This window comes from Mustelus asterias, chromosome 3 (assembly GCF_964213995.1).
Source record: "Mustelus asterias chromosome 3, sMusAst1.hap1.1, whole genome shotgun sequence".
NCBI classification, from domain to species: domain Eukaryota; kingdom Metazoa; phylum Chordata; class Chondrichthyes; order Carcharhiniformes; family Triakidae; genus Mustelus; species Mustelus asterias.
The window spans coordinates 96,982,782-97,010,673 of NC_135803.1; the positions used below are offsets into that span (position 1 = coordinate 96,982,782).

Below are 27,892 nucleotides of genomic sequence, written 5' to 3' on the forward strand. Positions count from 1 at the left end.
TGTATAAAATTATGAAAGGCATAGATAGGGTGAACGGTGGGAAGCTTTTCCCCGGGTCGGTGGTGACGTTCACGAGGGGTCATAGGTTCAAGGTGAAGGGGGGGAGGTTTAACACAGATATCAGAAGGACATATTTCACACAGAGGGTCGTGGGGGCCTGGAATGTGTTGCCGGGCAAGGTGGTGGAGGCGGACACACTGGGAACGTTTAAGACTTATCTAGACAGCTATATGAACGGAGTGGGAATGGAGGGATACAAAAGAGTGGTCTAGTTTGGACCAGGGAGCGGCGTGGGCTAATTGTTCCTTGTTTCTCGTTTCAAGGCTTCATTCTATGATCATCTTGCTGGTGCCAGTACAGAGCGAGACTGCGGATAGTTGGGAACCTGTCTCGGGGGCAGGGAATTCATATGGTGTTCGTGGAAGTGGAAATGACAAGGGTTGGGAAGCATTTTCCGATCGGGGCCATTGTGATCTCCTGGACTCGTTTCGATCGCCTCAGGGGGTCGGAGAGGAATTTCCCAGATTTTTTTTCCCCATATTGGCCCTGGGGTTTTTCACTCTGGGTTTTCGCCTCTCCCTGGAGATCACATGGTCTGGAATGGGGGGGTGGGGGTGAGTTAATAGGTTGTAATGAACAAAGCATCGTAGCTGTGAGGGACAGCTCGGTGGATAGGATATTGGTATGTAGATAGGCTGGAAAATTGGGCGGGGATCCTGGATTCAGGATTCAATCCTGGACCGGGGAGCGGCGCGGGCTTGGAGGGCCGAAGGGCCTGTTCCTGTGCTGTATTGTTCTTTGTACTCCCAAGTGAGGCCGCACCAGTTTTGTACAGCTGCAACATGGCCTCATGGCTCCGAAACTCAATCCCTCTACCAATAAAAGCTAACACATCGTACGCCTTCTTAACAACCCTATCAACCTGGGTGCCAACTTTCAGGGATCTATGCACATGGACACCAAGATCTCTCTGCTCATCCACACCACCAAGTATCTTACCATTAGCCCAGTACTCTGTATTCCTGTTACTCCTTCCAAAGTGAATCACCTCACACATTTCCGCATTAAAGTCCATTTGCCACCTCTCAGCCCAGCTCTGCAGCTTATCTATGTCCCTCTGTAACCTGCAACATCCTCCGCACTGTCCACAACTCCACCGACTTTAGTGTCATCTGCAAATTTACTAACCCATCCTTCGACGCCCTCATCCAGGTCATTTATAAAAATGACAAACAGCAGTGGCCCCAAAACAGATCCTTGCGGTACACCACTAGTAACTGAACGCCAGGATGAACATTTCCCATCAACCACCACCCTCTGTCTTCTTACAGCTAGCCAATTTCTGATCCAAACCGCTAAATCACCCTCAATCCCATGCCTCTGTATTTTCTGCAATATGTGGAACCTTATCAAACGCTTTATTAAAATCAACCACATCAACTGCTTCACCCTTATCCACCTCTTTGGTCACCTTCTCAAAGAACTCAAGGTTTGTGAGGCATGACCTACCCTTCACAAAACCATGCTGACTATCCCTAATCAAGTTATTCCTTTTCTAGATGATTATAAATCCTATCTCTTATAATCCTTTCCAAAACTTTGCCCACAACAGAAGTAAGGCTCACTGGTCTATAATTTCCTGGGTTGTCTCTACTCCCCTTCTTGAACAAGGGGACAACATTTGCTATCCTCCAGTCTTCTGGCACTATTCCTGTAGTAAGAAGTTTAACAACACCAGGTTAAAGTCCAACAGGTTTATTTGGTAGCAAAAGCCACACAAGCTTTCGGAGCTCCAAGCCCCTTCTTCAGGTGAGTCTTGTGGCTTTTGCTACCAAATAAACCTGTTGGACTTTAACCTGGTGTTGTTAAACTTCTTACTGTGTTTACCCCAGTCCAACGCCGGCATCTCCACATCATGACTATTCCTGTAGACAATGACGACATAAAGATCAAAGTGAAAGACTCTGCAATCTCCTCCCTAGCCTCCCAGAGAATCCTAGGATAAATCCCATCCGGCCCAGGGGACTTATCTATTTTCACACTTTCCAGAATTGCTAACACCTCCTCCTTATTAACCTCAATCCCGTCTAGTCCAATAGCCTGTATTTCAGTATTCTCCTCGCCAACATTGTCTTTTTCCTGTGTGAATACTGACGAAAAATATTCATTTAGCGCCTCTCCTATCTCTTCGGACTCCACACACAACTTCCCACTACTGTCCTTGACTGGCCCTAATCCTACCCGAGTCATTCTTTTATTCCTGACATACCTATAGAAAGCTTTAGGGTTTTCCTTGATCCTACCTGCCAAAGACTTCTCATGTCCCCTCCTGGCTCTTCTTAGCTCTCACTTTAGGTCCTTCATGGCAAACTTGTAACTCTCAAGCGCCTTAACTGAGCCTTCACGTCTCATCTTTGCATAAGTCTCCTTCTTCCTCTTCACAACAGATGCAACTTCTTTAGTAAACCACGGTTCCCTTGCTCGACCACTTCCTCCCTGCCTGACAGGTACATACTTATCAAGGACACGCAGTAGCTGTTCCTTGAACAGCTCCACATTTCAATTGTGCCCATCCCCTGTAGTTTCCTTTCACATCCTATGCATCCTAAATCTCGCCTAATCGCATCATAATTTCCTTTCCCCCCAGCTATAACATTTGCCTTGCGGTATATTCCTATCCCTTTCCATCGCTAAAGTAAACGTAACCGAATTGTGGTCACTATCACCAAAGTGCTCACCTACCTCCAAATCTAACACCTGGCCTGGTTCATTACCCAGTACCAAATCCAATGTGGCCTCGCCTCTTGTTGGCCTATCTACATACTGTGTCAGGAAACCCTCCTGCACACATTGGACAAAAACTGACCCATCTAAAGTACTCGAACTATAGCGTTACCAGTCAATATTTGTTCTACAAGGCTCATGTACATTTACCCGCTCACCCAATCTGTAGAGGCCCTATTTGTGGCCACCCCTGGGTGGACCCCCCATGACTTATATACGGCGGATACCTCGGACGCACCCTGCAAAGGACAAACAGGCAAATATAAAAGGGGTATACAGGGAAGATATGTGGAACTAATAAATTCCACAGATCCTGTGTGCAGGGGGCTCCAGGGAGTGGGAGGAAGAGTATGCTCAGATGATGCAAGCTACCCGCTTTGTTTCTCGGGGCAGGAATGGAGGTGTGCGTATGCTTTGGTCCCCAAGAATGTTTCCTGTGTACAGACGCAGTGTGCCCGTCAGCACTGTCGGGTAAACAGAGGCCAGTTTACTTGTATCTGAACGAGCAAAGATGCCTGAACATGACCGCGGGAAGGCAACTCATTTGTGGCCAATATAATGGGACTCACGTCAGCTCAGCCGCATGGACATACCCGTTTGATACTTACCAATTGGTAGGATCGAGTGGAAAGTCAAGTGAATCGAGCAATTGGTGGTATATACAGTTCGTACAGACCAATAACCAGGATATTAAATGTTACCGAGCCAAGAAGGGATTTGTGTTCCTCCTCAACGGCACCTTCACGACGGCAACACCAACCCTCCCGGTCCTCTTTGCCGTAGGAACGATAGGACCACTCACTGTCCCATGCCCTCAAAAAGGGCATACCCGGAGAAAGATAGTGACCCGGGCCATCAGCAAGGAATTCTGTGCCGATTGGAAGGTCCCGGTCACACTGGGATCGTCACTCGGCTACGGGTTCAATGGGGCCCTGTCTCTGGGAGGAACAGCAGGAGTAATTAGTGCCACAAATAGAAATAGGGGCGGCACGGTAGCACAGTGGTTAGCACTGCTGCTTCACAGCTCCAGGGACCTGGGTTTGATTCCCGGCTTGGGTCACTGTCTGTGTGGAGTTTGCACATTCTCCTCGTGTCTGCGTGGGTTTCCTCCGGGTGCTCCGGTTTCCTCCCACAGTCCAAAGATGTGCAGGTTAGGTTGATTGGCCAGGATAAAAATTGCCCCTTAGAGTCCTGAGATGAGTAGGTTAGAGGGATTAGTGGGTAAATATGTGGGGGTAGGGGTAGGGCCTGGGTGAGATTGTGGTCGGTGCAGACTCGATGGGCCGAATGGCCTCCTTCTGCACTGTAGGGTTTCTATGTTTCTATTCTATGAAAACCATCTTATCTGTGGATTAACCATTCTGGGAAACAGCACATCAAAGGCACTGCAGGCCATCAACCAAGAACTGGCTGAATTAAGATTGTACACGCAGCAGACCCGCTATGCCGTAGTTTATCAGTTAGCCCAACAGGGGGGAGTATGCACAATAATAGGAGACAAATGTATAACGCATGTTACAGATGAATCTTACAACATCACCCAAGCCATTAATGACATAAGAAAGCAGCTCGATGACTTTAGACATGGCCCCAAGAAGGGGAATAGCTGGATCGAATGGTTATTGGGGGGATCCTGGGAGTCTTTTTTAATGCATGGACTAATTATTCTCGTTGTAATAACAATTGTCTGTTGCCTGATTGTCAGATGTTTTAATGTCTGCTGTAAAGTCATGATGGCTCGGATTGTGCCAGGGGCCAGTGTGGTCACCGAAGAAGAACATCTAATGGGAACACCCGAAGACACCGAGGAAGACGACGACAATGAAGGAAAGGGCGAGAAGGTGGAAGTCTACCTGTGAACGCGTGACCTGTTCGTGACCCTGTGGGTCAGGCATATCAATTGCCGGACCCACAATGCTGCTATTGTTGGTCTATCGGATTATTAGAGCATAATCCTGACCAAAAGGGGGAATTGTTGGAGTAAACCCGAAAATTAAAAGATACAAGATGGTTACCTGACACAAAATGGACTCTGTGAAAAGACATTAAGATGTGCCGACTTAGGCATAGACATTGCACAATGAGCTAAATCCTGTTATTGTCTAATTACTACAGGAAATAAACCAGACCTTGAGGCCCAGATGATCACCTTAACTTAAGATAAGGCAGAACCGAAACAATGAGTTTTGTTAACGAGATCAGTCGTTGATAGGGGTGTGATAACTGCTAATGTCCGTAATTGTCCACTATTTGAAAATGTATAAAAGAAGCTGAGCTGCCATTTTAAAGTTGAGAAGGTGACTGCGAGCACTGCGGAGAGCCAAGCGCTTCTCCCAAAGCTTTGTCCGATAAACTGCATGTTGAATCTTTAAATCTGACTCCGAGTGGTGATTTTCCCACAACAGAATACCCGAGAGGAAACACAGAGTGAGATAGAGAGAGGGGGGGACAGAGAGAGAGAAACATTAACCCGAGAGTGAATACCCAAGAGAGGAAACACTGAGCGTGAGATAGAGAGAGGGGAGACAGAGAGAGAGAGAAACATTAACCCGAGAGTGAATACCCGAGAGAGAGGAGACAGAGAGAGAAACATTAACCCGAGAGTGAATATCCGAGAGGAAACACTGAGAGTGAGATAGAGAGAGAAACATTAACCTGAGAGTGAATACCCGAGAGGAAACACTGAGAGTGAGATAGAGAGAGGGGAGACACAGAGAGAGAAACATTTAACCTGAGAGTGAATACCCGAGAGGAAACACTGAGAGTGAGATAGAGAGAGGGGAGACACAGAGAGAGAAACATTAATCCGAGAGTGAATACCCGAGAGGAAACACTGAGAGTGAGATAGAGAGAGGGGAGACAGAGAGAGAGGATTAGAGGGGGGGGGGGGGGGGGGAACTAATTAGCCAGACAGTGAAGAGATGACAATCCGAGTGAGAGAGTTTATACCCGAGATAGGAAGCACTCAGAGTGAATGGGGGGGGTGACAGACAGACAGAGAGGGACTGTAATTAACCAGACAGTGAAGAGATGACAATCCAAGTGAGAGAAGCTGAGGGAGTGAGAGAGAGATACAGGGGGGATATGAGGAAAAGCTTTTCTACCCAGATGATGGTGACAGTCTGGAATGCGCTGCCTGGGAGGGTGGTGAAGGCGGGTTGCCTCACATCCTTTAAAAAAGTATCTGGATGAACACTTGGCATATCATAACATTCAGGGCTATGGGCCAAGTGCTGACAGATGGGATTAGGTGGGAGTTCAGGTGTTTCTAATGTGTCAGTGTGGACTCAATGGGCTGAAGGGCCTCTTCTGCGCTATATGATTCTTTGACCTGGGTGTCATGGTGGAACAGTTGCTAATGGTTGGCATGCAGACACAGGAGGCAGTGAGGAAAGCAAATGGCTTGCTGGCCTTCATAGCAAGAGAATTTGAGTATAGGAGTAAGGATGTCTTGCTGCAGTTATACAGGGCCTTGGTGAGGCCATATCTTGAGTATTGTGTGTAGTTTTGGACTCCTAGTCTAAAGAAGGACATTCCTGTTAGTGAAGGTTCACCAGACTGATTCCTGGAATGACAGGACTGATATTTGAAGAGAGACTGGATCAACTGGGCTTGTACTCACTGGAATTCAGAAGAATGAGAGGGGATCTCATAGAACATATAAAATCTTGATGGGAACGGACAGGCTAGATGCAGGAAGACTTCCTGATGTTGGGGAAGTGCAGAACTAGGGGTCACAGTCTAAGAATAAGGGGTAAACCATTCAGGACTGAGATGAGGAAGAACGTCTTCACTCAGAATTGTGAACCTGTGGAATTCTCTACCATAGAAAGCTATTGGGGCAAGTTCATTAGATATGTTCAAGAGGGTGCTGGACATGGCCCTTGTGGTTAAAGAGATCAAGGGGTATGAAGAGAAAGCAGGAGTTGGATACTGAAAGTGCATGATCAACCATGAACATATTGAATGGTGGTGCAGGCTCAAAGGGCTGAATGGCCTACTCCTGACCCTATTTTCTATGTTTTTCCATATTCTCTGCAATCCACTTCTAGCTTTGAGAACATGGTATTTTATTTCATCTCTGACATAGTTGAAATTCTTATATCTGCTGTTCAACCAATAGTGTTTACATCGAGTGTGTCGTTTGTTTCAGAGCAAGGTGACAGGGAAGGATCGAGTGAAGTTCATGGAGAGTTTGGTCGTTGGGGACATCACTGAGCTCCAGGACAACCAGGTGCGGATCGAATTTCTCTCATCCAAAAAACTCGCACACTCGAGCACAAAGGTTTTGGGGTGCTCATGCATAAATCACAAAAAGCTCGCATGCAAGTTCAGCAGGGAAGGCAAATGGGATGTTGGCCTTTATTTCAAAAAGAATGTAGTGTAGAAATAGAGAAGTCTTGCTAAAACTATACAAAGCACTATTTAGACTACACCTGGAATACTGTGAAGAGTTTTGGTTCCCTTATCTAAGGAAAGATATGCTGGCATTGGAAGCAGTCCAAAGAAGGTTCACTAGGAGATCCCGGGTATGGAGGGATTTTCTTATGAGAAGGTTAGGCCTGTGCTCTTTGGAGTTTAGCAGAATGAGAGGTGACTTTATTGAGACATGTAGGATCATCTGATGCTGAGAGGTTGTTTCCCCTTGTGGGAGAGTCTATGGGAGAGAGTATGGGGTCACCTATTTGAGACAGAGATGAAGAGGAATTTCTTCTCTGAGGGTAGTGAATCTATGCAATTCTTTGCCATAGAGGGCTGTGAAGGCTGGATTATTGGGAATGTTCAAGGCTGAGATGGACAGATATTTAATGTAAGGAAATCAAAGGTTATGGGGATAAGGTGGGAAAGTGGAGTTAAGAATTATCATATCAGATCAGTCAAAATCTCATTGAATGGTGGAGCAGACCTGATAGGTCGAATGGCCTGTTTCAACAACAGTGAAAGGAAGAACTTGCACTTGCACAGACAGGGCCATTGGTTAAAGTCTCATTTGAAAGGCAACACCTCCAACCTTTCAGCAGGCCCTCGATACTGCATTGGAATGTTGGTCCAGATTTTGTGCTCTGCCCTTGAGAGTGAGTCTTGAACCTCCAACCTTCTGAAGCAAGAGTGCTACCATCTAAATCATGGCTGACACCTGTAGTAAAGCATCTGAACTGCCTGAAGCCGCACAGACCACAGGACCATGTTTGTCTCCTAATTTGTGCTGTTTGCAGTCAGATTCTGTCATTATCCTTAGTCTTATGGGTTAGGGAGGGGAAACACCATTCTCTGGCTTTGTGCTGCTGATGTCTACGCATGAATTGCATGCCAACAGGAAGAACATTTGTAGAAAATTTAGAATCATTCTTGCAAGATTGATTTTCCTTAGTCAAAGTGTACTCGTCAGTTTGTCTAAACCCCCATTCCGTTCATCAATCTATTTGGTCTCCTGGGAAGAAAAAACATTGGGCTTATTTAGAAGAAAAAAAACTTTTGGAACCCGAGAATCAAAGAGTCAGGAACTGGTTTCAAACTGGTGAGCACACTCATATTTACTAATGCCTCTATCTATGTGGAGTGTTTCTCCTAGGTGTCAATGAGTCCTTCAACGAAAATCCTTCACTTCTCTTTGTTCAGGGTATGCTGTCACTCTTCACCAATGAGAAGGGAGGGATAGAGGATGATCTGATTGTGACTCGGACATCTGACGGATACCTATACATCGTGTCGAATGCTGGCTGTGCTGACAAGGACTCTGCTCACATGAAAGTAGGTTGTCTTTGCTGTAGACATCATGAATGCAGAAGAATAGACACACAAAGTGGCTGATATCTAGGTGGGTGAACTTGCTGCTGAGTTCGGTGCTAGGTTGCACACATCCAGAAGGTTCCAGATTGAATCATAAATTTGAAAACTCCTGAATTGTCCCTGTTCCTGTAGAAAGCAGGGTAACTTTGTTGTTTTGAGTTGGGTTGCTCTTCTTGGTAGGGTGTTACATTTTAAATAAAACCATTGAATTACTCTGCAGAACTGTATGAAAATTAAGCAAAATACAATTTTTTGAGAACTGAAAATGTGTGGATATTTTGCAAATTGTTGCATTGTCTATTCAACAATATATTAAAGAAAGTTGTTGGATTGATAACAGAGTTTGGGGCTTTCATACAATCTGCAGATTAATGCTCCTGAACCTTGCCCTGACCTGATGCCAACCTTAGGCACATTCATATTCCTGGGAGCAGGCTGGTGTGGATTAGCCAGGTTAGTGCTGAGAATGTTAGTGAGGAGCCTTCATCCTCTGAGGTGTGGGCCTGTGCTTATTGCCTTCCTTCTCTCCCTAGGAGAAATTGGCTGAGTTCAAAGCTGCTGGGAATGACGTTGACCTGGAGTTTTTGGAGGCAGGACTGATTGCGCTGCAAGGTGACCCCTTCTCTATGCCACCGCGGATCAATCTAGAATAGTCAAAGTTGTCGTGTCTTTCTTTTTGGTGCTGACTGTTCCACACATTTAATTTTTGTTCTTTGATATCTGTGCTTGCTTGCACACTCTCCACTCTCAGATTCTTCCCCCGTTACAGCTACTGGCCCAACCAACCCACAAAGGCAACCACAGGAAAGTCACAGAATTACACATGAACCATTTTTTTCCTAAATAAAGAACTTGCATTTATATCATGCCTTTGACCACCTCAGGATGCCCTAATGTACTTTACAGCCAATTAAATCCAACTGAAGTGTTGTAATGTATGAAATGACACAGCAAACTCCCAGAAGCAACCATGAGCTAAATGATCAGATCTGTGATCAGTCAACAGTACAATACTGTGGATGCAGAAAATGTGAAATTAAAATATAAAATGTTGAAAACATGAAGTAAGCCAGCTTCTATAAAGAGAAAACATGAATGGCTTTTCAGGTCACTGACCCTTTGTCTGAATCTGTTCTGGTGATGCTAATTGAAAGATAAATATTGACCAGAATACTGGTGAGAACTGTTGTATTATTTTTCAAAAAGGTGGCTGTAGAACTTCTGACCACCATTCAAGAGGGTAAACAGGGCCTGGCTTTAAAATCTTAATGTGGAGATGTCGGCTTTGGACTGGGGTAAACACAGTAAGAAGTCTAACAACACCAGGTTAAAGTCCAACAGGTTTATTTGGTAGCAAAAGCCACTAGCTTTCGGAACAGGCTGTTCCTTCGTCAGGTGGGTGGGAGTTCTGATCACAAACAGGGCACAAAGACACAAACTCAATTTACATGAATAATGATTGGAATGTGAGTCTTTACAGCTAATCAAGTCTTAAAGGTACAGACAATGTGAGTGGAGGGAGCATTAAGCACAGGTTAAAGAGATGTGTATTGTCTCCAGCTGTCCTGTCTGTGATCAGAACTCCCACCCACCTGACGAAGGAACAGCCTGTTCCGAAAGCTAGTGGCTTTTGCTACCAAATAAACCTGTTGGACTTTAACCTGGTGTTGTTAGACTTCTTACTGTGTTTAAAATCTTATCCAGGAGCATTCATGAGAAACAAAAAAAACCAGTCAGTTGACCTGTGTCATGTGATTCTGTTTCATGCGTCTTCACATTTATCCTTGTGATTTGCCATAAAAGCATTGCAAGTTTTGTTGACGCTGAAACTGGGAGTATGAAAGGACCAGTACTTGCAGAAAATATCCCTCTGGAGAGGGGTATCTTCTCACCTCTTTGACTTCATGCAGTGTCTCATTGCAGTGCAGTGTTAAATCTGGTTTGTAAAGTGGAGGAAGGATAGTTGACTGACTGTGCTTCAAATGTTTAGAGGTCAGAGATTTCCAATCCGCATTCCCTATATGTTTAAGCTTTTAACTTCTAGAAGACAGGAGTGCACATTGCTAGAGTGAGAGTGTCCCTGAATCACCTATCACCCTATGACTGCATAGATCGCAGCCCCAGCAACTGACTCACTCTTCACCAAAATCTTTCAGAGCAAGAGGAATTCACAGGCATCTGGTGAAATGCTTTGCTTTTCCAGAGAGCACAGTCTAAAACACGTGGGCAGAATTTTTCTGGCCATTCTCGCTGGTAGCAAACCCCCGCCGTGGGTTTCCTGGAGCAGGAGGAGCATAAACCAGGGAGCCCTGTTGACAGCAGTGGGACCAGAAGATCCTACCATTGCCCAATGGCAGGCCACCTCTGCTGCCGCAAAACATGCTGTGGGGGTTTGTGGAAAATCGTGCCCATAATCAACCAGCCTGCCCACCCCATCCAGTTACAGAAAAATCAGTTACACTATTGACACACCCTCCTGTCAGGCAGTCACCTGGGTGATGCAGAATTCCAATGTAAACCCTGGAGAAGTGCCATTTGGATTTCCTAAGGTGAGTGACCTAGTATCTGGGAGTTCACTGTAAATGAAGAGAAAGAACTCACATTTCCATAGTGCTTTTCACCACCTCAAAACATCCCAAAGTGCTTTACAATCAATGAATTCCTGTGGATAGCAAGGGGAGCAGTGATGTAGTGGTATTGTCGCTGGACTAGTAATCCAGAGAACCAGGTTAATGCTCTGGCGATGCGAGTTCAAATCCTACCATGGCAAATGGTGAAATTTGTATTTATTAAAAGTCTAATCGGGAAACATGGCAGCTAGTTTGCATTCAGCAAGCTCCCACAGAACATTGTGATAATGACCAAGTAATCTGGTTTAACAATGGTGGTTGCAGGATAAATATTGGTGAGGCTGCTGTTACTAAAGAAAACTTATTGTTCCGTTGAGCAATGACAAAGTCAGTTGATAGCTCAGGTTCATTTTTATTTCTTATGAAACAGCTTACAAGTGCAGCATTATCAGTAGACAGAATACAATAAATGCAGACATGTCTTATCATTGTAGTAAACAAAAGAAATTGCTCCTTACACGTTTCTTTTCTGCTAGAATTTTTCCTTTCTTCGATTTGTCTCTTTTACTGCATCCTATTTCTTAGTATCTTTTCTATTCAGCGTTAGAAACCTTCAACCGTCATGTGGTCACAGCTACAGTATCCCTGTGGTTTTAACAGATACAACCTGGAACATTCTATTGGCAGGATTTCCAAGTTCAACTCCAAGGCCTCCCTCAATTAACTGGTCAATCTTGAACATGCTAACTAATTCTTCCTTTCTCTCATGTATTAAGGGAGATATTTGCTGTTCTATGAAGTAGTGCCATGAGATCTTTTACACCTCAGAAGCTAAAGGTCTTGTAGGAAAGACAACAACCTTTCAGAAAGTAGCACTCCCTTAGTATTAGTATCGGCCTGACCCGTGTTTCAATCTGGAGTACTTGCAATCTTTTGAGTCAGAGGCAAGCGTGTTACCCACTGAACCCCAGCTAAAGTAATTATTTTTCTAATCCCAACCAGTCATCAACTTGCCCTCTTTAACTTGAGGTCTCCACAGCCAGCAATAAATGCATTAAAGTGTACTGGTGTCTCAAGGACCCCAGCATCCACTGTGTTCTGCTCTGTCCTTGGGGATCTTGCTTGGTGCAACAAAACAACAGTCATTTTTTTCCCTGCCAGGAAGTGCAGGAACCTTCCAGATAATGTGGAGTTGTTCTTTATTTTGCTCAGGTCCATCTGCAGCGAGGGTGCTGCAGGAGGGCGTTTCTGATGATCTTTGTAAGCTGCCCTTCATGTGGAGTGCCATGATGACTGTGTTTGGGGTGCCAGGCTGCAGAGTGACTCGTTGTGGCTACACCGGAGAGGATGGGGTGGAGGTAAGCTCACAACAGACACAGAGACTCGCAGCTAAAATTATTTCCTTTTTTTCATTTGTACCTCCCTGCATCAATAAAACATATATTTATATAGCACCTTTAACATGGCAAAATTCCCTAAGGTACTTCACAGAAATGTTGGCAAATAGTTTTTTTCCATTCTTACCTATCTAATCATAGCCAGAGTATCACTTGCAAGGTCTTCTCATCCCATTCCCACTCAGTTATCTCTGCTGCCCCATGAGGATCTATCCATGCTCCCTCCTATTCCTCATCTACATGCTGTTCCTCAGCAACATCGTCTGAAAGCACATCATTCGTTTTCACAGGTACACTGACAATCTGCAGTTCTAACTTAACACCATCTCTCAACCCCTCCACTGTCTCTTCAATTATCAGGCTGCTCAACTCGCATCCAAAGGATGCCCAACTCACAGCAAGAAAATTAAGGGACATTTTGATTTGGGGGCGAATATCTAAGAACAGGGTGGTGGTGGTGGTGGGCTACACTCTTCCAGCCCATACATTTTGTCATAGGAGCTCCAAGGGCTCAAAATTATGTATTTGCTGGACCAGACACGTGTGAAAGAAGAAACTGGGGACAAAATGTGTTCAAGGAAGGTCTAACCTGGGCCGAAAGGACAAAGACCAAATTAGGGAAAGTCCCAGAAAATGCCAGACAGTTGGTCACCCTAGCAGTGCTATATGAGCAGAAATTTTCTCCAATTAAATAATGGAGCCACTCCACTATTGCCTCTTCCTGGCAAGCATGTGAGGCTGAACCAGACTGTTCACAACCTCTGCATCATATCTGACCTCAAAATGAACTTTCAGTCACATATCCGCATTGTCTCCCCCATAACATTGTCCAATTCCACCTTGCCTCAACTCTTCTGGAAACCATATCCTAGCCTTTTCTTCACTCTAAACTTGACCATTCTAACACATTCCTGGTTGGCCTCTTTCATTCTATCCTCTATAAACTTGAGGTCATCCAAAATTCTGCTACCCACATTCTACCTCTCGCCAAATCTCATTCACTTTATCACCCCTGTGTTCGCTGATCGACACTGGCTCCCTGTAAAGCGATGCCTCATGTCTAAAATTTCTCATCCTTGTTGTGAAATCCGTCCATGACCTCGCCCCTCTGTATCCCTGCAATCCCCTACAGTCCCACACCCTTCAGAGATATGTACTCCTCTAAATCTGGCCTCACACGCATTCCAGATTTTAATTGCCCCAGCATTGATGAGCGTGCCTTCAGATTCCTATTTCTCAGGTCTGGAAATCCCTCCCTAAAAGTCTGCCTCTCTACCTAATTTTTCTCCTTTAACGCTCATTAAAACCTACCTCTTTGACCAAGCTTTTAGTCATCTGACCCAATATCACCCTATGTGGCTCAGTTACATTTGTTCTTTAATGCTCGTGTGAAGCACCTTGGGATATTTTATGCCATTGACGGCACTATGTAAATACAAATGGTTTTAAAACACCGAGATTCTAGACGGTTGAATACCAGCATTCCCAAATCATTTTTACCCATGGGTTAGATGCATGCTTCATCGTTCATGTTCAATAGATTTTAGTTCCATACACACGCAGAAATGACACTGATTGACCAGTTCCACTAGATGGTAGTAGAGCACCTCTTTTGGGTGAATCATAAAATGATACAGCCCCTGTAAACACTGCTCCCTCAACTATTCATCCAATTTCCAATTAGTATTGAATCTGCCAACACCATCCTTTCAGGCAGTGCATTCCAACTCGCTGCATAACATTTCTTTTTCTTCATATTGCATCTGATTCTTCTGCCAATTACCTTAAATCTGTGTCTTCTGGAAACTGTCTCCTTGTATAAGAAATAGGAGCAGGAGTACACTCTTCAGCCTTTCAGTAAGATCACAGCTGATCTCTACCAGTGCTCCATTTTCCAACCCTGTTCCTTGTTTCCGATAGTATCCAGAATTCTGTCGCTGTCTGATTTGAATAGACAACTCTTGACTTAGAAAATTCCAAAAATTCACAACTTTTTTGAGGAGACATTTGTCTTCATCCGAGTCCTAAATGGCCAATATCTTATTCTGAGACTGTGACCCCTGGTTCTAAACTCCCCAGCCAGAGGAAATCCTGTCAAACCCCATAAGAATTTTATATGTTTCAATGAGATCGCCTCTCATTCTCTCCCTATACATCTCCTCTCCCTCAGATGGGATTAACAAAAATATCATGCTTTTCTTTGTGCTCAAGATTGAGGCCTTGCACTCAGCTACCTTTGCTTCCCCTCATTTCTGACTCCTCCTCATCATGTCAGCACCCCTCCCTCATATTCCTGGCTTTACCTTCAGTTCTCTCTTCACTCCAGTTTTGGTTCAATTCCTCTCATCTATAAAGACTATGCCCACTCCCATGATCCAATCCTGTTCCAGTACCTGGACCATCTAACTTTCCTGATTCCCTTGCTTGCTATTATCAACCTGTCTCTCATTGACTGGCACAACCGCTGCTTCACGGAGAAATCTTATCCTCAAATTCCATCTATGTTATTCCGACCTTAATTCCACAGCTTCTATTACATTGTCTATTCCACTTCCTACATCAGCCAGAATCACTGTCATATATCCACCTCAGTGAACGATACCCATCATACTTGGTTGTGTAGACCTGAGGATCTCCAGTTTCATCACCAATGTGTGCTAATTTTACCAGGGGACAGTATTTGGCCACTGGGGTGGAGTGACCTGAGTTTTGCTGTTGCTGAATGCCAGTCCATGCCATCTGCTGCCAAGTGCCAGTGTGGACAACGGTAAGATTGGGCTTGCATGCGCTGCTGTCTAGATTCTTGCACAGAGAACGGCCAATTGGATATCTGTTTGGTGAGAGAAATGGAACTGTACCACAGCAAGAAACAACACCTTCAGAAGAGGAGACAATGAGGGGTGATATTCAAACAAATTGATTCCTAGCAGTTGTAAACCTTTTAAGTGTGAGATGGAGAGCATACAAAGTAAGTGTAACACAAAGGCAGTTTGTGGGTGCAGCAAAGCATAGAGTAGGTAAAGGGAGAGACTGAAACAAAACTAACTTTGAAGAGAAATGTGATTAAAACTAAATACACAAAATTGAGAAAAATATAGAAATTGTAGTCAGGATATGAAAAGGAAGTTCAGTGGGGAATATTTTAAAAAGGCTCATGGGTAATTTTGAATCTTTACTGTTGCATTTTATAAGTGTAAAAAGTGAGTCATTCTCAAGGGTCGGATCATTTGCAATGGCGGGCAATATGAAATAGATAGCTTGCATTTCTCTGTAAAATGATGGTGGAAGTGGTAACGTAGACATACAGAAGGGCGATGTGTAACAAATTAATGATAACTGGGAAAGACATTGGTTTGGATTTAAAGAGTCAAACTCAAGGTGGATAGCTCTGAGTCCTGACTATAAAAACCCACGAGGGTTGAAGAGAGGAGATATCAGTGGTCCACTCACAGTTGTTCACCCTTCCGTAAACATCAAAATTCTGTCGTGGGACACATTTGTTCAAGCAGGATAATCCAGGTAACTACAGACCAACTAGTTTAACAACAGTTGTGGGGAAACTCCTATATCTGTAATTTAGATCTAATTTGTGTGCACTTAGATAGTGTGAACAACTTATTAAAGAGAAGTTGTATTTGACAAATTGAATAGTTCCTTTGTGAAGAAGTGGTTAAATGAAGGAATGCAGTAGTTGTAATACATGCAGATTAATGAAATATCTTTCTCGTGAGGTTGTTTAAAAAGAATCCAGTCATGAGGAAATGCGTGGGTAGGGCATTGAATGACCAGACATGAAGCAAAGAGAAAGGCTTTTCTCAGATTGGAGAAGGGTTAGAAGTTGTGTACCCCCAGGCTTAGTGCTGTGTCCACTTTCATTCGTTATACATAATCTTTGTGGAGTGTATATAGAGAGCATGATGAGTACGTTTCTGAGGACATGAGTGAAGGTTTTGTTAAAACACCGAAGTGGACGATGGAGGATTTTCCAGGTTAGCAAAGTGGATATCAGTTGCCCGAAGCAGCACACAGGCCCGACAAAAGACGAAAAGTGGAATTTCGACCAGCTGCCATGGGCCATAACAGCTTTCTGTGCTGTAAACCTGCAGAACGATGCTGTGGAGTGTGGAAGTAACATATTTTGGGGGTAAAAGCGAGCAAATGGAGAAAATGCTGAAAGGTGTGGATGAGATTGAGTGACGGTAGATGAAGCCATAAAAATCAACAGCATCTTTGGATTTTAAATTGGGCAGAGAGTTCAAAAGCAAAGAGGTAGTGATAAGTTTGTGCAGGCCAGCAGATAAGCCGTAGTTAGAGTACTTTGTGCAGTTTTTGGACACCCTGTTAAATTAATTTAAAGCCATTGAGAGCATTGAGTGATCAGAGTGGTGAGACGAGGATAGGAAACTGGAGTTAAAAACAGACTTGGGATACTGATTCCACTGGGGCATCAAGGCTAATAGGTAATTTAATTGGAGTTTTGCAATTTTAAACTATTCTAATAATGTGAATACGGAACAATATTTATTCTGGGAAGTCAGTGATATGGGAATCAACAATATTAAGATTAGCACATAGAATGAGGAGAGGTTAGGAGAAATTTATTTTCACAAGGAACATGGGGTGCTTTCCCACAGTGGATACATTTTCAGAAACCACTGCAACTTTTAATTTTGAAGCAGGGGAGAAAACAGGGCTGTTGAAGAGAGCGGGACAGTGGGATTTATGTAGGGCCACAGGCGGAGTGCAGGGCAGTGGAAATGAATTAGGAATGTGGGGGGAGTGTGGGACTATGTAATTGATACAAGACTATTGGGAAAGAATGGGGTAGTGGAATTGATACAGGGCTATTGGGAAAGCGTGGAGCTGTGGAATTGTTACAGAGCTATTGAGAGAGGTCGGGGCAGTGGGATTGATACAGGGCTATTGGGAGGGAGTGGGGCAGTAGGATTGATGCAGGGCCATTGGGAGAGATCGGAGCAGTGTGGCCAAATTCCCTTCCAATTCGATTTTCAAATTTGCTGACGACACCACCGTAGTGGATCAGATCTCAAACAATGACGAGGCAGAGTACAGGAATGAGATAGAGAATCTGGTGAACTGGTGCGGCAACAATATTCTCTCTCTCAATGTCAACAAAACAAAGGAGATTGTCATTGACTTCAGGAAGCATAAAGGAGAACATGCCCCTGTCTACATCAACGGGGACAAAGTAGAAAGGGTCGAGATCTTCAAATTTTTAGGTGTCCAGATCACCAACAACCTGTCCTGGTCCCCCCATGCCGACACTCTAGTTAGGAAAGCCCACCAATGCCTCTACTTTCTCAGAAGACTAAGGAAATTCAGCATGTCAGCTACAACTCTCACCAACTTTTACAGATGCACCACAGGAAGCATTCTTTCTGGTTGTATCACAGCTTGGTATGGCTCCTGCTCTGCCCAAGACCGCAAGGAACTACAAAAGGTCATGAATGTAACCCAATCCATCACACAAACCAGCCTCCCATCCATTGACTCTGTCTACATTCCCCGTTGCCTCGGCAAAGCAACCAGCATAACTAAGGACCCCACGCACCCCGGACATTCTCTCTTCCACCTTCTTCTGTCGGGAAAAAGATACAAAAGTATGAGGTCATGTATCAACCGACTCAAGAATAGCTTCTTCCCTGCTGCTGTCAGATTTTTGAATGGACTTACCTTGCATTAAGTTGATCTTTCTCTACACCCTAGCTATGACTGTAACACTACATTCTGCACTCTCTCATTTCCTTCTCCATGAACGGTATGTTTTGTCTGTATAGCACGCAAGAAACAATACTTTTCACTGTATGTTAATACATGTGACAATAATAAATCAAATCAGTGGGATTGATACAGGGCTATTGGGAGAGAGTGAGGCATTGGAACTGATACAGGGCCATGGGGGAATGCTGGGTACTGGGATTGATAAAGGGCCATGGGGGAATACAGGGTACTGGGATTGATGCAGGGTCACAGGGGGAGTGCAGGGCAGTGGAAATGATACAGGAACATGGGGGGAGTGTGGGGCAGTGGGATTGATACAGGAAAATGGTGGGGGGACGGGGAGTATGGGGCAGTGGGATTAATACAGAGCTATTGAGAGAGTTCAGAGCAGTGGAATTGATACAGGGCTATTGGGAGAGAATGGGGCAGTGGGATTGATACAGGGCCGTGGTGGGGTACAGGGTAGTGGAAATGATACAGGAACATGGGGGGAAGTGGGGTGGGGGGGGAATGTGGGGCAGTGGGATTGATACAGGGCTATTGGGAGAGAGTGAGGCAGTGGGGTTGGTGCAGGGCTATTGGGAGAGCGTGGGGCAGTTGGATTAGTTTAGGATTGGAAAAGGGCTATTGAGAGGAAGGAGCAGTGGAATTAATTCAGGATTAATGTAGGGTTATTGGGAGAGAGCAGGGCAATGGATTTAGGTTAGGATTGATACAAGGTCATGGGATGAAATTATGTTGGTGAGAATTACTTTAGGGATTGATATGGGGCTTTGGGGGTTGGATAGTGGTCAGTGGTGATTAGTTTGAGGTTTGATATATGGTTACATATGCAGGGAAAAGGCAGGGCAGTGGGGTTTAGATTAGTGATTGACAGGGAATTTGGAGGAGAGAGTGGGGTTTGGTTTGAATTGTTCTACCTATGAGCTGCGAAGATTTGATGAGAGGAGAGTTTCCTCCTGTCCTAGGAAACTTTATGATTCTAACATTTTCACTTCTAAATTTTAGATCTCGGTCCCTATTCAGCGCACGGTTGAGTTGGCAGAGCTGCTGTTGAGGAACAGTGAGGTGAAACTCGCTGGTCTTGGGTCGAGGGACAGCTTACGTCTGGAGGCTGGGCTTTGTCTTTATGGAAATGACATTGATGAGACCACCACTCCAGTGGAAGCAACCTTATTATGGACCATAGGTATTCCACCTATCCCTCTCTGTTTCTTTGTATCGGATAGAATGGCCTAACTTTATAACCAGATCCACAACGGATAGAATGGCCTAGTTTCATAACCAGAGGGTCAGAAACCAGCCCTGACTACTTGATGCTTTTATTCAATATATTTAGCTCACATTCTGACTCAGACTTCAGTTAGTTCTGTCTCTAATTGTTACTGAATCTTCACCTGAATCCGCATGTCTCATGTCACCCAACTTGGTTATAAGGACACCATTTGACCAACTTTCCCAACTTTTGACTACTTGTCTAACTTCTGTAGAACTTTTCACTCTTGTTTTTCAACTGTTTCCCCCTCCTCTTTGTCCAATTCTGCTATTTTGACTTCCTTTTCAATTTGGTTCTCTGTCTGTTTTGATATTTAATATCTTCTCCCTGAGGTTTTTGATATTGTTTTAGTTTAGATAAAGCCCATGTAATCTGTACAGTTTTGCCTTGCTCTAAAACAGGTAGCCACACTCGATGTAAAAACCCTCCACTTAAAACCACACCTCCAGCCACAGGTTGAAGTGTCTAGCTTGTCCCTATTATATTATAGTGAGTGGATCAGGGAGTGACCCATAAATTACTCTTTCATCTAGCACCTAACTCACTCTGCAATGTCTAAGACCTTATTCCGTTTCTACTTCCCACAAAAAGAAAATCTCATGTCTTTCTCTTTCTAGAATGTTTTCCCTCTGCTCTGCTGTGTTATGGTCTTTTTATCAGGTACCTGAGAAACATTCGGGAATCTCAGTCACAGCTGCTTATTCTTTTAATATGGAATCAACTATAATTACTATTCTGTATCTTTAACCAAACCCCACCTACGTCTCTTCTACTGGGGGGAGCACTAAAAAGCTTTCACAAACACAAATCAAAATCATTTCATGTCGCTGACCTGTAGGAACATATCAGGAGTCTAGGCCATTCAGTCCATCAAACCTGCTCCTCCATTCAATACAGTCATGGCTGATCATGCAGTTCAATGCCTTTTTCCCACATTCTCCCCATATCCTTCTACATCATTGGTTTTCAGAAATCTGTCAATCTCTGCTTTAAATACACTCTGTAACTGAGCTTCCACAGCCCTCTGGGTCAGAAAATTCCTAAGACTCACAACCCTCTGGGTAAAAACGTTCTTCCTCATTGCAGTCCTAGTTTTCTGACTGTTTTGTTTGAAAGGTCACATACCTGAAATGTTAGCTTTGTTTCTCACTCCACAGATGCTGCCTGAGCTGCTGAGTATTTCCAGCATTTTCTGTTTTATTTAAAGCTACCACCAACTTTGTCCATATCACAGACATGCCAGTATTGTCTAATTGATAGATAGTTTCAGACTCTCAGCATCCTCTATGCCTGACCTGCCTTTTTCCTCCTCCCAGCTGATTGCCACCCACTTTGATGTAATATTCTCATGTCTCATGTGCAATGATTTTGAACTGGAACAAATCCAAAGCAGTCATTCCTTGCAGTGAAGTTGGCCCTGGATACTTTCAACTTTTGGTGGCACAGTGGTTAGCACTGTTGCCTCACAATGCCAGGGACCCGGGTTCAATTCCAACCTTGGGTGACTGTCTGTGTGGAGTTTGCATGTTCTCCCCATATTTGCGTGGATTTCCTCCAGGTGCTCCAGTTTCCTTCCACAGTCCAAAGGTTAGGTGGATTGACCATGTTAAATTGCCACTTAGTGTCCAAAGATGTGTCGATTAGGGGGGTAAATATGTGAGGTTACGGAGATAAGGCCAGGGTAAGATGCCATGTCGGAGAGTCGGGGCAGATTGGCCTCCTTCTGCACTATAGGGATTCCATGAATCTATGACTTCCAGTAATTCCCACGTTGCTCATCTCACCTGCCCTGACCTGAAAATTCTGTCACTAGTTGAGAATCAGTTAGTCCAACTTTCTCGCCAATGAATTCCTACTCTTGGTCCAATATCTGTGTTTGTTTTGGGATCTTGGTGTCACTGGCATTTATTACCCATCCCAAGTTGTCCTGTACAGCTGGGTGACTTGCTTAGGCCACCTCAGAGGGTAGTGAAGAGTCTTGCATGTTGGAGTAGAAATGAGGTCACATATAGGACAGTCTGGGTAAGGGGCAGTGGAATTCCCTAAAGTACATTCACAAACCTCATGGGGAAGCAGTGGCGTAGTGGTATTGTCACGAGACTAGTAATCCAGAGACCCAGGGTAACCCTCTGGGGACCTGGGTTCAAATCCACCACAGCAGATGGTGAAATTTCAGTTCAATAAAATCTGGAATTAAAAGCCTAATGATGACCATAAAACCATTGTCAATTGTCATAAAAACCCATCTGGTTCACTAATGTCCTTTAGGGAAGGAAATCTACCGTGTTTACCTGGTGTGGCCTACATATGACTCCGGATCCACAGCAAGAAGTCGAATATATATATCGAATATCGAAAAGCTACAGCACAAACAGGCCCTTTGGCCCACAAGTTGCGCCGAACAATTTCCTTACCTTCTAGGCTCATCTATCACCCTCTATCTTACTAACCTCCATCAACCTATCCAAAAGTCTCTTAAAAGACTCAATCGAATCCGCTTCCACCACCACTACCGGCAGCCGATTCCACGCACCCGCCACCCTCTGAGTGAAAAACTTACCCCTAACATCTCCTCTATACCTACTCCCCAGCACCCTAAACCTGTGGCCTCTCGTGACAACCATTTCAGCCCTGGGTAAAAGCCTCTGAGAATCCACTCTATCTAAACTTGTTGGAGTTTAGATGAATGACGGGGGGGGATCTTATTGAAACTTACAGGATACTGCGAGGCCTGGATAGAGTGGACGTGGAGAGGATGTTTCCACTCGTAGGAAAAACTAGAACCAGAGGGCACAACCTCAGGCTGTAGGGACGATCCTTTAAAACAGAGATGAGGAGGAACCTCTTCAGCCAGAGAGTGGTGAATCTGTGGAACTCCCTGCCGCAGAAGGCTGTGGAGGCCGGGTCATTGAGTGTCTTTAAAACAGAGATAGATAGGTTCCTGATTAATAAGGGGATCAGGGGTTATGGGGAAAAGGCGGGAGAATGGGGATGAGAAAAATATCAGCCATGATTGAATGGTGGAGCAGACTCGATGGGCTGAGTGGCCTAATTCTGCTCCTATGTCTTATGGTCAGACTCCACCGCGCTATGGGGCAGCGAGTTCCACAAATTCACCGCCCTCTGCGAGATGTAGTTCCTCCTCATCTCAGTCCCAAACCTAACACCTCTCAACCTGTACCTGTGACCTCTTGTTTGAGATTGCCCCACAAGGGGAAACATTTGGTCCACATTTACTTTATCAATCCCTTTTAGTAATTTATATATCCCGATCAGATCCCCTCTCATTCTTCCAAACTCCAGCGAGTACAAACCCAAAGTCCTCTGAAATGACCAAACAAGTCACTCAGTTCACGTCTCATGAACTAATAAAAAATAAACAGTTGAATTTTGACGACAATCCCACAGTTTTATGGTGTCCTTTACAGAAAGCAGAATTTATTTTCCAGATTTTTAAACAGAATTCAGGTTCTCAAACTGCCACAGTGGTATTTGAATTTGTGTTCTCTGGTCAGTGATGTAACCAAGAAACCACTTTAAGCACCCCATGCTGTAACTAAACACCCTCTTCACTTGGGTGATTTTCCACAACCTTGGTTTCCTCAGCTTAGTCCCACGGTGGTTAGTGTATGTATTTTACCCTTCCAACAATTGACCATGAAGGGACGTGCTATTCGCCCAATTTGATCCACTAACAAGTGAAATGGTTTTTCCGATCCCTCTGCCGGACAGTTTCTAATCTGGGAATCTTTTCTCCCTTCGCTCCCCCTCTCTGCTTAGGAAAGCGACGGAGAGCTGCTGCAGACTTCCCCGGAGCATCAATTATCCTGAGGCAGATCAAAGAGAAAGTAAAACGGAAACGAGTGGGCCTGACGTCGGCCGGCCCCCCTGTCAGGCAGCACACACCCATTTTAAACCCCGACGGAAAAGTCATCGGTAAGTTCCAGAGTGGCAACCCAAGAGATGTGTGGGGCACTCAGGGAATCTGGAAATACACTGCAACAATAACTATTTGAAAAATAATTGGACAAATACTTGAAAGGGAAAACAATGCAGGACTAAGGGAAAAGAGCAGGAAGTGGTGCTCATTTTTTCAAAGAGTTGGCACAGGTACAATGGGCCAAATGGCCTTCTGCTGTGCCATATGATTTAACTTTCATATTGTGTACTGTAGTAAGAAGCAACCTGCAATGTCCTCATAGGGACAGAAGGTTGTTGCTTGGTGGTGTTGTAATCTGTCAGCCCTGGTTACCCAGCCCTGAGTAGCACTCTTGCTGTCGGGTCAGAAGGCTGTGGGTTTGAGTCCCACTCCAGCGTCTTGGGCACATGATCTAGGCTGACACTCTAGTACAGGACTGAAGGAGCACTGTACTTTCAGAGGTCATAGAGTAATCATGGCACAGAAGCAGGCCATTCAGTCCATCATGTTCATGCGGGTTCTCTGTAGAGCAATCCAGTAAGTTCCATTCTACTGTTTGCGCCCCATCGCCCTGCAATTCTATTTCCATCAAACTCCCATCCAATTTCCATTATATTATGGATGAGATGTCAGACCTAGGCCTTGTCTACCTGCACAGGTGGTTGTACAAGATTTCATGACATGATTCAGTGAAGAGCAGTGACCTGGTCAATAATTATTCCTCAATCAAAATCATGACTTTTTTTATTCTTTCTTGTGATGTGGACTTTGCTGGTTAGGCAAGCATTTGTTGTCAATCCTTAATTGTCCTTGAGAAATTGGTGGTGAGCATCTTCTTGAACCACTGCAGTCCATGCGGTGTAGGTACAACCACAGTGCTGAAGATTCTTTTTTGTTAACGCAATTAAATGCGAAGGGGAGATAGTTAGATGCTTTCTTACTGGAGCTGGCCATCGCCTGGCACTAGTGTGCCACAAATGTTACTTGCCACTTATCAGCCCAAGCCTGGATATTGTCCAGATCATGCTGCATATTGGCACGGACTGCATCAGTAAAAGCACATTTCTGTTTGTGGGATCTTGCTGTACACACTTTGACTGCCACTTATACCACATTACAACAGTGGCAACACTTCAGTAATACTTCATTGGCTACAAAGCAATATCAGACGATGTGCAGTCATGTGCCTTTTCCTGGGTTGAATATTACACCAAAGGGGAAGGGTCAGGCTGCTGGCAAAGGTAAACCCTTCTCCCCTGTGGCACATCGATGGGTAACTTGTGATCCGTTGAAACCAGTTCCTCTACAGTCAGGGGTTTTTAAGTTGGGGGAGGTACAGATAGATGTATTTCTTGTGCATTGTGGCACAGTGGGGCGGCAAAGTGGCTAGCATTGCTGCCTCACAGCACCAGGGACCCAGGTTCGATTCCCGGCTTGGGTTACTGACTGTGTGGAATTTGCACATTCTCCCCATGTCTGCGTGAGTTTTCTCCGGGTGCTCCGGTTTCCACCTCACTCCAAAGATGTGCGGGTTAGGCATGCTAAATTGCTCCGCAGTGTCAGGGGGATTAGCTAGGGTAATTGCACGGTGTTGTGGGAATAGGGCCTGGGTGGGATTATGGTCAATGCAGACTCGATAGGCCAAAATGGCCTCTTTCTGCACTGTAGGATTCTATGATTCTTTGTGCATAAAATGCCTGCTGAATTTCAGGATAATTCTCAATGGGAATGAAGATTATTTTTAACACAATTAATCAATAAGGAAGACTGTGGCATTTGTACTAACATTTTAACCTTGTTTTCCATTGACACTCAGGGGAGGTGACGAGTGGTTGTCCCTCCCCCTGTCTGAAACAGAATATTGCCATGGGATATGTGGATACGGAGTACAGCAAGCCAGGCACACCAATAAAGGTGGAGGTTCGCAAGAAGATTGTGGATGCCATCGTCTCCAGGATGCCTTTTGTACCATCTAAATACTATATTGTGAAGTGACAGTCTCCTTTTCTGACTGAGAGAAATTCATGCTTTGCAGAAGATGACCAGGGTTAATTACATATTTTTATATTTTTAATGATTTTTTTTGTATCTGTGTTTTGTTTACAAAGGTTAGTTGTTGCTTTGTTCTAATCTCCTACAGTGTTGTGTGAAGGTATAGTGAGTATTTTCAGAGGGATGTTAGAAATCCCATTTGATAAAGAACACAGTGAGATCGCTGTCTTTATTTGGTCCTCACTTTGTCCATCTGATCAGAACTGCTCTCCCCTGCAGAACTCACAACTGATCCTGAGAACAAGACTAATAACTGCGCTGTTATTAACTAGCGCATCAACATTCTTCCCAGCCGTGATGGCAGAGATGTGTCAGGTGAAAAAGAAACCAACCAAAGTTCTATTGAGCAGCTCAGCTGCAGAATCCCATGTTTCTGACTGCAGATTAGATTTTAGTTTCCAAGATAAAGGCAGAGCTGGTCTGAAGGGGTCATGTCTTGACTGGGATTCTTTGTTCGGACCTTTACTTTTGGGAAATAGTTTTTGTTTTGGTTATTGCACCAACTTCTTCCTTGCCCGGCTCGCTTGCTGGCTCTGACCTCTTGCTGCCATGCAGCACGTTGCCGACTTGAGTGTTCGCTGTGCGAGCCATGACAATGAAAATTCGAGGGGTGTTCAGTCGGAGGCAGCATTGCAGTGCCATCCAGTTCTTTGTAGTGGGGAATGGCAGAAAGCTGGCAGCAGTATGGCCCTTTGCCAGTTGTTATCTCCCTTTAACCCCTCTCTCTGTCCCAGCTCAGGGTGCATAGGGCTCTGCTGTAAACAACTGACTCAGCACAAACCAGGAGTCTCATGAGGCTCAGTGGGGTCCCGGTGCTTTTACAATCGGGTTTGACTGTGAATGTGAGGTGATTTTTGGTCAGGATGTAATAAACAGCAGTCTCATCACAATGAGATCACTGTCACCAGCTCTGATTATTGGGGACAGAGACAATTGCCTTGCTTCAGTCAAGTTCTGAAGACTAATCTTTGTGGACTAACCTTAGATACTGCAGCTGTAAATGAATATGGAGTGTTTACGAATATAACTAATTATAATTGTATTATTAATGAGGATGTGGATTAGACACTAAGCCAATACCAATAGAGAGCTGACAATGCTACTGAATGAATCTGCAGTAACTGAATAACGAGCCAAATACTAATTGGTGTGATTATTGATATGTGATGGAGATAGTCACTTTGGTACCTGCAGCCAGTGTAATGACTAGTGCCTTATGTTTACAAACAATAGATGGGGTTTACTTGATCTCTTTAGAAGAATCAGTGCCTCCTTGTGTAAATGTTGATTATTTTTTGTATATCTTTATTAAATATATCTGTGGAATAACAAAAACAGCAAACAGCATTGAAAGAAGAGGGATTGAGTTAGATTTGTGTGTGGTTACAGGGTAAATGGTAGGACTCTGAAGAGTGCAGTTGAACAGAGGGATCTGGGAATACAGGTACAGAGTTCCCTAAAAGCGACGTCACAGGTGGATAGGGTCGTAAAGAGTGCCTTTGGTACATTGGCCTTTATAAATCGGAGTATCGAGTATAAAAGTTGGAGTGTTATGGTAAGGTTATATAAGGCATTGGTGAGGCCGAATTTGGAGTATTGTGTACAGTTTTGGTCACCTAGTTACAGGAAGGATGTAAATAAGATTGAAAGAGTGCAGAGAAGGTCCACAAGGATGTTGCCGGGACTTGAGAAGCTGAGTTACAGAGAGAGATTGAATAGGTTGGGACTTTATTCCCTGGAGCGTAGAAGATTGAGGGGAGATTTGATAGAGGTGTATAAGATTTTGATGGGTATAGATAGAGTGAATGCAAGCAGGCTTTTTCCACTGAGGCTAGGGGAGAAAAAAACCAGAGGGCATGGGTTAAGGGTGAAAGGAGAAAAGTTTAAAGGGAATATTAGGGGGGGCTTCTTCACGCAGAGAGTGGTGGGAGTGTGGAATGAGCTGCCGGATAAAGTGGTAAATGCTTTTAACATTTAAGAAAATCTTGGACGGGTTCATGGATGAGAGGGGTGTGGAGGGATATGGTCCAAGTGCAGGTCAGTGGGACTAGGCATAAAATGGTTCGGCACGGACAAGAAGGGCCAAAAGGCCTGTTTCTGAGCTGTAATTTTCTATGGTTCTATGGTTACCCTGACCTGGTCAATTCTGCATTATTGTTGAAAACCAACCTCACCTCCGACACTACCCAAATCTTCCCAGAACCTGCAGATTCCCGGTACATGCAGAACCTCCAGACTCCCCGCTCCACTCAACCTTCTTCCCTCTAGACCCCTTGGGTTCCTTCTCTCCAGACTCCTCGCTCCCTTCAGTCTCCTTCCCTCTGAGACTATTTGCTCCCCTAAACTCCCTTCTCTCCAGTCT

General features: G+C 44.5%; 1 protein-coding gene across 1 annotated transcript in view; it reads left to right on the forward strand.

Annotated features, from left to right (window-relative positions):
- amt (aminomethyltransferase) overlaps positions 1-26,854 on the forward strand; it is a 41,420-nt gene extending 14,566 nt beyond the window's left edge. Inside the window, exons 3-9 of the mRNA XM_078209381.1 lie at positions 6,938-7,018; positions 8,404-8,535; positions 9,108-9,186; positions 12,357-12,502; positions 19,292-19,472; positions 23,340-23,495; positions 25,295-26,854. Coding sequence (XP_078065507.1) covers positions 6,938-7,018; positions 8,404-8,535; positions 9,108-9,186; positions 12,357-12,502; positions 19,292-19,472; positions 23,340-23,495; positions 25,295-25,473 — 954 coding nt within the window. The 3' untranslated portion in view covers positions 25,474-26,854. The remainder of the gene's footprint in view (positions 1-6,937; positions 7,019-8,403; positions 8,536-9,107; positions 9,187-12,356; positions 12,503-19,291; positions 19,473-23,339; positions 23,496-25,294) is intronic.
- Positions 26,855-27,892: the final 1,038 nt, after the last annotated feature.